Source organism: Rhinoderma darwinii, chromosome 7, assembly GCF_050947455.1.
Source record: "Rhinoderma darwinii isolate aRhiDar2 chromosome 7, aRhiDar2.hap1, whole genome shotgun sequence".
In the NCBI taxonomy this organism is placed as follows: Eukaryota; Metazoa; Chordata; class Amphibia; order Anura; family Rhinodermatidae; genus Rhinoderma; species Rhinoderma darwinii.
The window spans coordinates 56,702,956-56,715,159 of NC_134693.1; the positions used below are offsets into that span (position 1 = coordinate 56,702,956).

The window sequence follows — 12,204 nt, forward strand, 5'->3', positions numbered from 1 at the left end:
CATGGTCATGTGATGGACAGACATGTGCACGGCTCATTAGAAGACTCAGCTCTGATACACATACTGGAACTTTTAACGAGCCATGCACCTGTGTGACCATCACATGACCATGGACAGAAGTTTATCCACTGGAAGTAAACAATGAATATTCCTACTGAATAATAGCAAGTAGAGATCTTGAAAAATTAATACTGAAAATATTTTGGAAAATTGTATTCATTATACAAACCATAATATAAATTTGCTGAAACCAAACAAGTCCTTTAATTTTATTTGTTAAAAGGGAAATAATTCCTGACTGTATTTCTGGAGATGTTTAGCACATTTGATGCTCAACTAGAAAGTACTGAATGGTCCTCACTGGCAACTTTTTAGCGAATTACATGGATAAATCCACAGATAACAACCCATGTTTCATCCTGGAAAATTTACCAGAAAATACCAGTGATTATGTTGTCCTTTGAATTTATATAGCATGGCTCTCCATAGAGCAAAATTTCTTTGTCAAGTAGTTTAATCTATAGCTATATGTCCATAATTCTTCTGTTAAAAACATTTTATAATTTGAAACTCCAAAAAAATGCTAAGAAACTCCAAAAATTAGTAGGATCGCCAAAGATGCAACAAGTAGCAACCTAAATAAAATGGTCATTAAAGGGGCTATGTGGGGACTAAAAATTATTAGCAGTGTACTCCCTGCAGTATGTGAGTACACTCGCTAATATACATTCAGGTCCCCCGTTGCGCTGATTCTAAAATTTTCATACATTTTTATAGCTTTCGGGGGACCGGAAGTCTGGTTGCACAGTCTTCTTTGATGATGATATGATTCTTCCTCATGTGACCGGCCCCGCTGTACTCCATGTACAAGCTGTAGTGGAGCCAGTACATAGAGTACAGAAGGAGTGGTCACATGACGAAGAGTCGTATTGTCATCTAAGAAGGCTGTGCAACTAGACGTCCGGTCCCCCGGCAGCGCTATAAAAATTTATGAAAATCTCAGAATCTTCGCGAATTTATATTAGCGAGTGTACTCCACATACTGCAGTGAGTACACTTCTAATCATTTTTGGTCTCCACATAACCCCTTTCATTCCTACAACAGTGAATAGTTAATTTAATAAAGAGGAAAATATTTGTGTTTAGAATAGCATAGAAGCAGCGTGCATTTGGAGATGGTACTCATATGTACTCATATGTTTCAAAAAGTTGTATTTTACTGTATGACATTAAAGGGTTGTCCAGTCTACTCCACTGTATTATGTCTAGTCCAGGGCCTGAGGGGGCAGTGCATGGTACAGAGATTTAATAAAAACCACAGAGAGAACACCTACAGTAGGCACGATACAGCGTATCGGTTTTGCCCGGAGTGTTCCTTTAAGACTAGGGCTAAACCGAAACGTTTTTTCTGCAGTGAGTGATTTACACGCTGTCCATAGTAATGCATTATGCTAGGGCTATTTATCGCACTACAAAAAAAATCACTGTCTATAGGAATGCATTGAGCAGCTTCAAAATCTCTTCATAATTGCTCCAGTCAAGCATATTGTTAGGGCCCGTTCACATCAGTGAAATCTCAGCATGCAGCCATTTAAAAAAAAACAACAAAACATCGCTAAGGGCCTGTTCACATTAGTGTTCGGGTTCCGTTCAGCTTTTCCATCAGATGAATGGAAACCCGGACGGAAACTATCACTTGATTTCAATGGTAATGCTTTAGTTTCAGTGTGTTTCCATTTGTTTCCGTTCTATAAAGTTTCCAATATTTTCAGGGAAACCATAGCGCAATCGACAGTACTTTTTGTTTCCGTGGAAGAAAACAAACTTTACAGAACGGAAAGAAACGGAAACTCTGAAACAGAAGTATTACCATTGAAATCAATAGTAATTCAAACAGAAGCGATAGTTTCAGTTCGGGTTTTCATTCTTTAGTTCCTCTGACTGAAAGGTTGAAAGGAACCGATGATCGGAAAGCGAACGCTAATGTGAACAGGCACTTAGCGTTTTTTTTTTGTTTCAATCGTTACATGCTGGGATTTCAGAGCTACACACTTGTCAGGTGCAAGTTTTAACTTATTTTCAAGCTACTTAATGCGTTCCTATGGACAGCGATTTATCACAGCGATATTTTCTGTGGTTCGATAAATAACCCTAGCCCAATGCATTCGAATAGATAGCGATTAAATCGCTCACTGCAAAACAAAAGTCTAGATCTAGCCCCAGCCTAAGGGGGTTTCCAATTTTATGCTAAAAAAAGCTTAATCAATGTATAAGCAAAAAGAAGTAACTTTTGCATATAAATGACTATATTCATTGTTTCCGTAAAGCGAACCATTCTGTCTTGCATTCAGAGACTAAAAACCTATGATTTAGTTCTTCTCACACTAAGAGTTTGTTACAATGTGTAGGTCAGAGCTGTTTATCTGGAGTCCTGCACAGGATAGAGATTTGTTTTGCCACTGTGTTTGCCTAGAATGATACACTGCAACAAACGTTCAGCTGTGAGCAGCATTAGAGGTTTTATTCTCTAAATGCAAACAAGAATGTTTCAATTCTTTAATAGTAAGAATCTGGAACGTGTTGAACAATGGAAACACTCAGTATATTAGAAAGTTACATAACTTTTTATTATACTATTGTCCCATCTGGGACCCCTTTCCTTATTACCTTATAGGGCATATGAACCCCAACGTCCATAATATTAGCCACACCATTCTGATACATTTGGCACTACAAGCCCACATGTTAATTTAAATAGGCACCATGTAATGCTACGAATGCTTGGCCAAGAGTTTTCAGCAGCCGGACCTGCGTTAATCAGCTGATCACCTTGAGAACTTTAATTTGAGGAGGGGTTGTTCAGATGTGACAACCCTTTAAACTTTATGTACATGAGACTGGACACCTCATCAAAGTAAATTTTTATAGCTTTTTGATATTTTCTGCATCGCAGGTGCCTTTATTTATTTGTTTAGTTTCAATATTCACCTTTGTAGATATTTCCGTAATAATTTTTTTTTTTATCCTGCAGTTACAATGTAGAAGTTATTATTTATATGGAAACCACATTTATCTCTTTGCACTGTGACTACAGAGGAATTTGCTAAAGAGCAATATAATATATATATATTTTTTTCAAAAGCTCAAGGTGGACATTTATTTTAAGGGTTGGGTTAGAACTAATGCCGTGCCTCCATTGCATATGTCCACTTTTGAAAACCATCTTACAGGTTCCAAATAGTATTAATCTACATACAATTTTTTGTAACTTTGCAAAAAATATAGCATTACTTATCTTAAAATTACAGTCTGTATTAGATTCTCGGCTTAAAGGGGTTTTCCACAGCCGGACAACTAATGAAATATCCACCGGATAGGTCATCAGTATATGATCGGTGCGGCTCCCACAACCGGACCCCGCACCGATCTGTTCTGGCTGCCTGTGGGCACCAGATGTTTTGAACGGCATGCAGTAGTTGGAGCCTGAAGAGATGGCTCCGACCACTGCATAGCGGCCGTTCTGCATCTCTGCTCCTATTCAAATGAAAAGGAGCAGAGCTGCAGTTCTGCAGAATGGCCGCTATTCTGTTGTCGGAGATATCTGCTTCAGGCTCCAACTACTGCATGCCGTTCAAAACATCCGGCGCCCAGAGGCAGCCGGACCAGTTGATCGGTGCGGGGTCCGGGTGTCGGACCCGCACTGATCATATACTGGGTAGGTCATCAGTTGTCCGGTTGTGGACAACCCCTTTAACTCTGCATCCAATTCCGCAGACTTCAGATCTCCCTTTATCCATTGCTCACTGAATGTCTGCATAGAGTTTACTCTGGTGATTTGAATTCTGGGATCTGTAATTTGTAGTACGTTCAATGTATGGTAATTTGATGTTGGAAAAAACGAATTGTCCCTCGGTATTATAGAAGCTCTTAGGGAAGTAGCTGACAATTAACTTGTCGACTGTTTCCAATAACAACCAGTAGAATTGTAAATGCAGCTGTGGGATATAATACGTGGGATCGAGTGATGGGTGATGATGAGTGATGATCGAGGGATCAGGAGTACTAGGGAGCGCTTCATAAGGCAGTAGAAAGGTTGACACTAGATCAATAGCTTATATGCGCACGTTTTTTCTGTTGTTCTCAGTTAAAATTACTATTCAGGTTTGTAAATAAGGGTCCTTCAAGCTCCGCTAGTCGCTGTTATCTCCCCAATGTAAGTCAGGATTCCATTATATAACCAGTTTTGCCAGCAAAAGTATTTACTCTTTTCTGTAACGAACTTCCAAAAAATCAAAGTAGCAAAGTGTCTTCTGGGACTATTTATTGTAAAATCTCCTTACACGTAATGCGTTTCGAGTTTTATATTTCCATCTTCTTGAGATGAGTACCAGATAAGCAATCTACAACATTTTTCATATAGATTAGTTTAATATGGATACCGTAAAATAGAGGAAGTTGAAAGGAGGGCGTATTAGTTATTGTAATAAATATATAGTTATGTTGTTTAATTGTTTTGGTGAAATGCCTTATTCCATGTGTGGTTCTGCCTTGGCAGAAATATAATGTTTGACAATAAATTTATTTATGCATTAATAAAGATTTATTGATAGAGATTATTGTTTGTATTAGTATTTCATCTCTATTTATGTAATTAGGACTAAATACAATAAAACGTATATTCTGAAGTCTTGAAACTAGATAACATGAGTAATAAGAAAAACTATACTGCTCACTTCTTATATGGTAGCATTCTGTCGTCAACAGACACTTAAAGGGAACCTTTCACTCGAAAATGCAGTTCTATCTATAGGCAGGCAGCATGTTGTACAGCAAAAGGAGCTGAACAGATAGATATATCGTTTTGAACAAATAAAAAAATCTCAGGATAACCTGCACTTCATTAATTTATGTCCCAGCTCACTGTTGGCTAAAGAGTCCAGTGGGCGGTCTCAACCACTGATTGACAACATTCCCTGTATGAGTGTAAATACAAAAATAACTGCTAATCACTGAGTAGGACCGCCCACTGGACTCTTAAGCCCAGAGTTGGCAGGGATTTAAATGAATAAATTACAAGTTATCCTGAACACAACAATACATTACCCTTCTAACACAAGAATACATTATTCTGCTCAGCTCCTCTTGCTCTATAACATGCAACCCACAGACCAGACTGAATGTTTGATGTGACAGGTGAGCCTCATGCATATGGCAGAGCTCCATGCTCCATCCTAGGTAGCCACAAGCACTCCACGTGCCTCCATTTGGTGCTCTTTTTGGCAATACTTCTGGAGAATTCCTCCATAATAAGGCATGTGAAGGTGCATTCTATTTTTTTTTTTCAATTTAATATACTTAGACTGACAGAAGAAAAGTCTGCATGAATCAGAGGCATACGCTAGTACGGTAGGGCCCAATTACGGCTCTTATTGGCAGTAATACTGTCTTGAGTATTAGGCCTAAGGCTTCATGTGTGCATGCATTGTATATGATAATGTTCCCCATAAGGGTATGTTCACATGAGGTCATTACGTCTGTAATTTACGGACGTATTTCGGCCGCAAGTCCCGGACCGAACACAGTGCAGGGAGCCGGGCTCCTAGCATCATACTTATGTACGACGCTAGGAGTCCCTGCCTCGCTGCCGGACAACTGTCCCATATTGTAATCATGTTTTCAGTACGAGACAGTTGTCCGGCAGCGAGGCAGGGACTCCTAGCGTCGTACATAACTATGATGTTAGGAGCCCGGCTCCCTGCACTGTGTTCGGTCCGGTACTTGCGGCCGAAATACGTCCGTCAATTACGGACGTAATGACCTCGTGTGAACATACCCTAAAGGGTATATCCCAACGAGAGACATGTATGCCATATCCGTAGAATATGCCATATAGGTCTAGCCCGTGGTATCCCCATCAGATATTTCATGGCCCCCATAATATGTATTCACATACAGATATCGATTCATATACTTTTATCTTTGCCTTGGTATACATTTTGGATAGGTAAGACGCCCAAATCTGCACTGACTTCTTAAGGCAAAAGACATTGTATATTCATAATTTTCATATCCTGGTTTACATAAGAAATCTACAAACTCTCCGTGTAAAAAATAATTGCTATCAAAACTCCACTTTAGTCGCACATGACTTTTGTTCATCTCTTCTCTGGATAAAACACATGGTTCTGTAAATATAGGGAAAAAAAAGAGGTGAAAGATTAAAGACTTTCTAGGTGGCAATATATAAACTTTCCATAGTCTGGCATTAATGGGACATTATTGGGTTTATTTTACAGTCATAGGAAAGTATCTTAAAATGTATTTGTATGGCTAGAGAACCAACGGGAAGACAGCACAAAATAAAATATTAACGTTAAACAACATGCAACTGTCACTTTTAACTTCTGTCAGCTGCTTATAGCAAAACAAAACAAATAGGCGCTCACCCCTTAATGACCGGGCCTGAAAAGACCTTAACCCCTTCCCTCTTTAGCCACTTTTGACCTTCCTGACAGAGCCTCATTTTTCAAATCTGACATGTGTCACTTTATGTGGTAATAACTCCGGAATGCTTTCACCTATCCAAGCGATTCTGAGATTGTTTTCTCGTGACACATTGGACTTTATGTTACTGGCAAAATTTGCTCGATATGTTCAGTATTTAATTGTGAAAAACACCAAAAATTAGCGAAAAATTGCAAAAATTAGCATTTTTCTCAATTTAAATGTATCTGCTTGTAAGACAGGCAGTTATACCACACAAAATTGTTGCTAATTAACATCACCCATATGTCTACTTTAGATTGGCATCGTTTTTTGAACATCCTTTTATTTTTCTATGACCTCACAAGGCTTAGAACTTTAGCAGCAATTTCTCACATTTTCAAGAAAATTTCAAAAGGCTATTTTTACAGGGGCCAGTTCAGTTGTGAAGTGGTTTTGAGGGCCTTATATATTAGAAACCCCAAAAAAGTCACCCCATTTTAAAAACTTCACCCCTCAAAGTATTCAAAACAGCATTTAGAAAATGTCTTAACCCTTTACACATTTCACAGGAATTAAAGCAAAGTAGAGGTGAAATTTACAAATTTCATATTTTTCTGAGGAAATACATTTTTAATACAATTTTTTTTATAAAACAGAAGGTTTTACCAGAGAAATGCAACTCAATATTTGTTGCCCAGTTTCTGCAGTTTTAGGAAATATCCCACATGTGGCCGTAGCGTGCTACTGGACTTAAGCACCGGCCTCAGAAGCAAAGGAGCACCTAGTGGATTTTGGGGCCTTATTTTTGTTAGAATATATTTTAGGCACCATGTCAGGTTTGAAAGGCTCTTGCGGTGCCAAAACAGTCAAAATCAACCAAAAGTGACCCCATCTGGGAAACTAGACACCTCAAGGAAATTATCTAGGGGTGTAGTGAGCATTTTGACCGCACAGGTTTTTTACAGAAATTATTGGAAGTAGGCCGTGAAAATTAAAATCAACATTTCTTCAAAGAAAATGTAGGTTTAGCGATTTTTTTTCTCATTTCCACAAGGACTAAAGGAGAAAAAGCACCGCAAAATTTGTAAAGCAATTTCTCCCGAGTAAAACAATACCTCACATGTGGTAATAAACGGTTGTTTGGAGACACGGCGTGGCTGAGAAGGGAAAGAGCGCTATTTGGCTTTTGGAGTTCACATTTAGCAGGAATGGTTTGCGGAGGCCATGTCACATTTACAAAGCCCCTGAGGTGACAAAACAGTGGAAACCCCAAACAAGTGACCCCATTTTGGAAACTATACCCCTTGAGGAAATTATCTAGGGGTATAGTGAGCATTTTGACCCCACAGGTTTTTTGCAGAAATTTTTGCAAGTAGGCTGTGAAAATGAAAATCTACATTTTTTCAAATAAAATGTAGGTTTAGCTAATTTTTTTTCATTTCCACAAGGACTAAAGGAGAAAAAGCACCATAAAATTTGTAAAGAAATTTCTCCCGAGTAAAACAATACCCCACATGTGGTAATAAACGGCTGTTTGGACACACGGCGAGGCTGAGAAGGGAAAGAGCGCTATTTGGCTTTTGGAGTTCACATTTAGCAGGAATGGTTTTCGGAGGCCATGTCACATTTACAAAGCCCCTGAGGGGATAAAACAGTGGAAACCCCCCACAAGTGACCCCATTTTGGAAACTACACCCATTGAGGAAATTATCTAGGGGTATAGTGAGCGATTTGACACCACAGTTTTTTTGCAGAAATTATTGGAAGTAGGCCCTGAAAATAATAATCTACATTTTTTCAAAGAAAATGTAGGTTTAGCTAATTTTTTCTCATTTCCACAAGGACTGAAGGAGAAAAAGCACCACAAAATTTGTAAAGCAATTTCTCCCGAGTAAAACAATACCCCACATGTGGTAATAAACGGCTGTTTAGACACACGGCAGGGCTTAGAAGGGAAAGAGCACTATTTGGCTTTTTGAGATCACATTGAGCAGGAATGGTTTGCGGAGGCCAGGTCACATTTGCAAAGCCCCTGAGGGGACAAAACAATGAAAACGCCCAAAAAGGGACTCCATTTAGGAAACTACACCTCTTGAGGAATGCATCTAGGGGTGTAGTGAGCATTTTGACCCCACAGATGTTTCATAGAATTTATTAGAATTAGGCAGTGAAAATAAAAACAATCCTTTTTCTTCAATAAGACGTAGCTTTAGCGCAAATTTTTTCATTTTCTCAACAAATAAAGGAAAAAAAGAACCCAACATTTGTAAAGCAATTTCTCCCGAGTACGGCAATACCCCATATGAGGTCATAAACTGCTGTTTGGGCACACGGCAGGGCTCAGAAGGGAAGGACCGCCATTTGGAGTGCAGATGTTGCTGGATTGGTTTCTGGGCGCCTGTGGGCCCAAAACAGTGGAAACCCCCCAGAAGTGACCCAATTTTGGAAACTACACCCCTCAATGCATTTACCAAGGGGTGTAGTAAGCATTTTAACCCTGCAGGTGTTTTGTAGAAATTAGTGTGCGCTCAATGTTGCAGAGTGAAAATGGGATTTTTTTCCATAGATATGCCAATATGTGGTGCCCGGCTTGTGCCACCATAACAAGACAGCTCTCTAATTATTATGCGGTGTTTCCCGGTTTTAGAAACACCCTACATGGGGCACTAATCTTTTGTCTGGACATATGACAGGGCTCAGAAGTGAAGAGTACCATGCGGAGTGGAGGCCTAATTTGGCGATTTACAAAGTATTGGTTCACAACTGCAGAGGCTCAGATGTGAAATAATAAAAAGAAACCCCTGATAAGTGACCCCCACTATGGAACTGCACCCCTCAAGGCATTTATTAAGAGGTGTAGTGAGCATTTTCAACCCACAGGTCTTTTCCATAAATGAATGCGCTGTGGATGGTGCAAATTAAAAATGTATATTTTTCCCTAGATATGCCATTCAGTGGCAAATATGTCATGCCCAGCTTATGACGCTGGAGACACACACCCCAAAAATTGTTAAAAGGGTTCTCCCGGGTATGACGATGCCATATATGTTGAAGGAAACTGCTGTTTGGGGACGCTGCAGGGTTCAGGGCCGAGGGAGCACCATTTGGCTTTTGGAGAGCGGATTTTGCTTGGTACTATATTTGTTTGAGTATTGCTGGTGTTTTATAATGTGGGGGTACATGTAAGCGGGGCGGAGTATATAAGGGGCATAGTCAGGTGGTATAAAAAAATAAAAATAATCCATAGATGTGTGTTACGCTGTGAAGCAATCCTTTCCGCACAGGCCAGTGTCGCACTGATAAATGGTGTCATTTCTTATCCCCCTTTTGGTCCACACTCCGCGCCTTTGTAGTTTGGGGAATTTTGCTGGGAAGTGTTGTCCTGGTATAATACGGGCACCGTCGCTTCCAGCGGATATGTTTGGGCTCTCCCCTTCCTGGTTCCCTAATTTTAGGTCCTTGATAAATCGCCTCTTGAAACTGAAGAAATGTTCCCCTCGGGCACAACTGCATATTTTTTTATTTCCTGACTTATTGGAGCCATAACTAATTTTATTTTTCATAGACGTAGCGGTATGAGGGCTGGTTTGTTGCGGGACGAGCTGTAGTTATTATTGGTACCATTTTGGGGTACATGTGACTTTTTGATCACCTTTTATCCTATTTTTTGGGATGCCAGGTAAACAAAAAAACGCAATTCTGGCACAGCTTTTTTTGTTTTTTTTTTATACAGCGTTCACCACGCGTTATAAATTACATGTTAACTTTATTCTGCGGGTCAGTACGATTCCGGCGATACCTAATTTATAGCACTTTTTTATGTTTTACAACTTTTTGCACAATAAAATTACTTTTGTAAAAAGAATGTATTTTTTCTGTCGCCAAGTTGTGAGAACCATAACTTTTTAATTTTTTTGTCGACGGACGTGTATGAGGGCTTGTTTTTTGCGGGACGAGCTATAGTTTTTATAGGTACCATTTTTGGATACGTGCGACTTTTTGATCACTTTTTATTGTAATATTTGTAGGGCAAAGTGACCAAAAAACAGAAACTCTGGTAACGTTTTTTACGGGGTTTTTTTACGCTGTTCACCGCGTGCAATAAATAATATAATATTTTGATACCTCCGGTCGTTACGGTCGTGGCGATACTAAATACATATGGTTTATTATTATTTTTCAATAGTAAAGGACTTGATAAGAGTAAAAGGGGGATTGTGTTTTATTTGATTACTTGAAACTTTTATTGTTTTCAAACTTTTATCCCACTAGGGGACTTGAAGGTCCAACGGTCAGATTTTTTTTTTTCTAATACATTGCACTACCTATGTAGTGCAATGTATTAGATCTGTCAGTCATTCACTGACAGCAAGCCGTTTAGGCTTCGCCTCCCGGCGGGGCCTAAATCGGCTTCCGTAATGGCAGAGCAGGAGACCATTGTGTCTCCTGTTGCCATAACAGCAGTCGCCAGTCCCGATTGCCTGTCAGGGCTGGCGATCTGCTAGTAACCGCTACGATGCAGCAATCGCTTTCGATTGCTGCATCGAAGGGGTTAATGGCAGGGATCGGAGCTAGCTCCGGTTCCTGCCGTTACAGGTGGATGTCAGCTGTACAGTACAGCTGACCTCCACCGCTGATGACGCCGGATCAGCTCCTGACCCGGCGCCATCTTGCCGGCAGCTACGGAAGCCGATCAGGCTCCGCCGCCGGGCGGATCTTGACCGGCTTCGGTGCTAGGCAGACCGGGAGGCCAGTATTAGGCCTCCGGTTGCCATTGCAGCCACCGGAACCCCGGCAATTTCATTGCTGGGGCTCCGATGAGCTGCAAACACCTTAAGTGCAGCGATCGCGTTTGAGCGCTGCACTTAAGGGGTTAATGGCGGGGATCGAAGCTAATTTCGGTCCCCGCCGTTACAGTCGGATGTCAGCTGTAAGATACAGCTGAGATCCGGTGATGATGGCACCGGCTCAGCTTCTGAGCCGGTGCCAAACGTTTGACGTACATGTACGGCATTTTGCGGGAAGTCAATGCTTTCCATGACGTACATGTACGTCAAATGTCGGGAAGGGGTTAAAGAGGCTCTGTCACCAGATTTTGCAACCCCTATCTGCTATTGCAGCAGATTGGCGCTGCAATGTAGATTACAGTAACGTTTTTTATTTTAAAAAAACGAGCATTTTTGGCCAAGTTATGACCATTTTTGTATTTATGCAAATGAGGCTTGCAAAAGTACAACTGGGCGTGTTGAAAAGTAAAAGTCCAAGTGGGCGTGTATTATGTGCGTACATCGGGGCGTTTTTACTACTTTTACTAGCTGGGCGTTCTGATGAGAAGTATCATCCACTTCTCTTCAGAACGCCCAGCTTCTGGCAGATCACGCTGTGACGTCACTCACAGGTCCTGCATCGTGTCAGACGAGCGAGGACACATCGGCACCAGAGGCTACAGATGATTCTGCAGCAGCATCGGCGTTTGCAGGTAAGTAGCTACATCGACTTACCTGCAAACGCTGATGCTGCTGCAGAATCAACTGTAGCCTCTGGTGCCGATGTGTCCTCGCTCGTCTGACACGATGCAGGACCTGTGAGTGACGACACAGCGTGATCTCTCGAGAACACGGCTGTGTCTGCACTGCCAGAAGCTGGGCGTTCTGAAGAGAAGTGGATGATACTTCTCGTCAGAACGACCAGCTAGTAAAAGTATTAAAAACGCCCCGA

The 12,204-nt window shown here is 40.7% G+C and overlaps 1 protein-coding gene across 1 annotated transcript in view; it reads right to left on the bottom strand.

The window, feature by feature from the left end:
• Nucleotides 1–5,788: 5,788 nt before the first annotated feature.
• The window catches only part of LOC142657196 (coagulation factor XIII B chain-like), a 33,282-nt gene continuing 26,866 nt past the window's right edge, over nt 5,789–12,204 (bottom strand). The window contains exon 11 of the mRNA XM_075832248.1: nt 5,789–6,185. Coding sequence (XP_075688363.1) covers nt 5,974–6,185 — 212 coding nt within the window. The 3' untranslated portion in view covers nt 5,789–5,973. The remainder of the gene's footprint in view (nt 6,186–12,204) is intronic.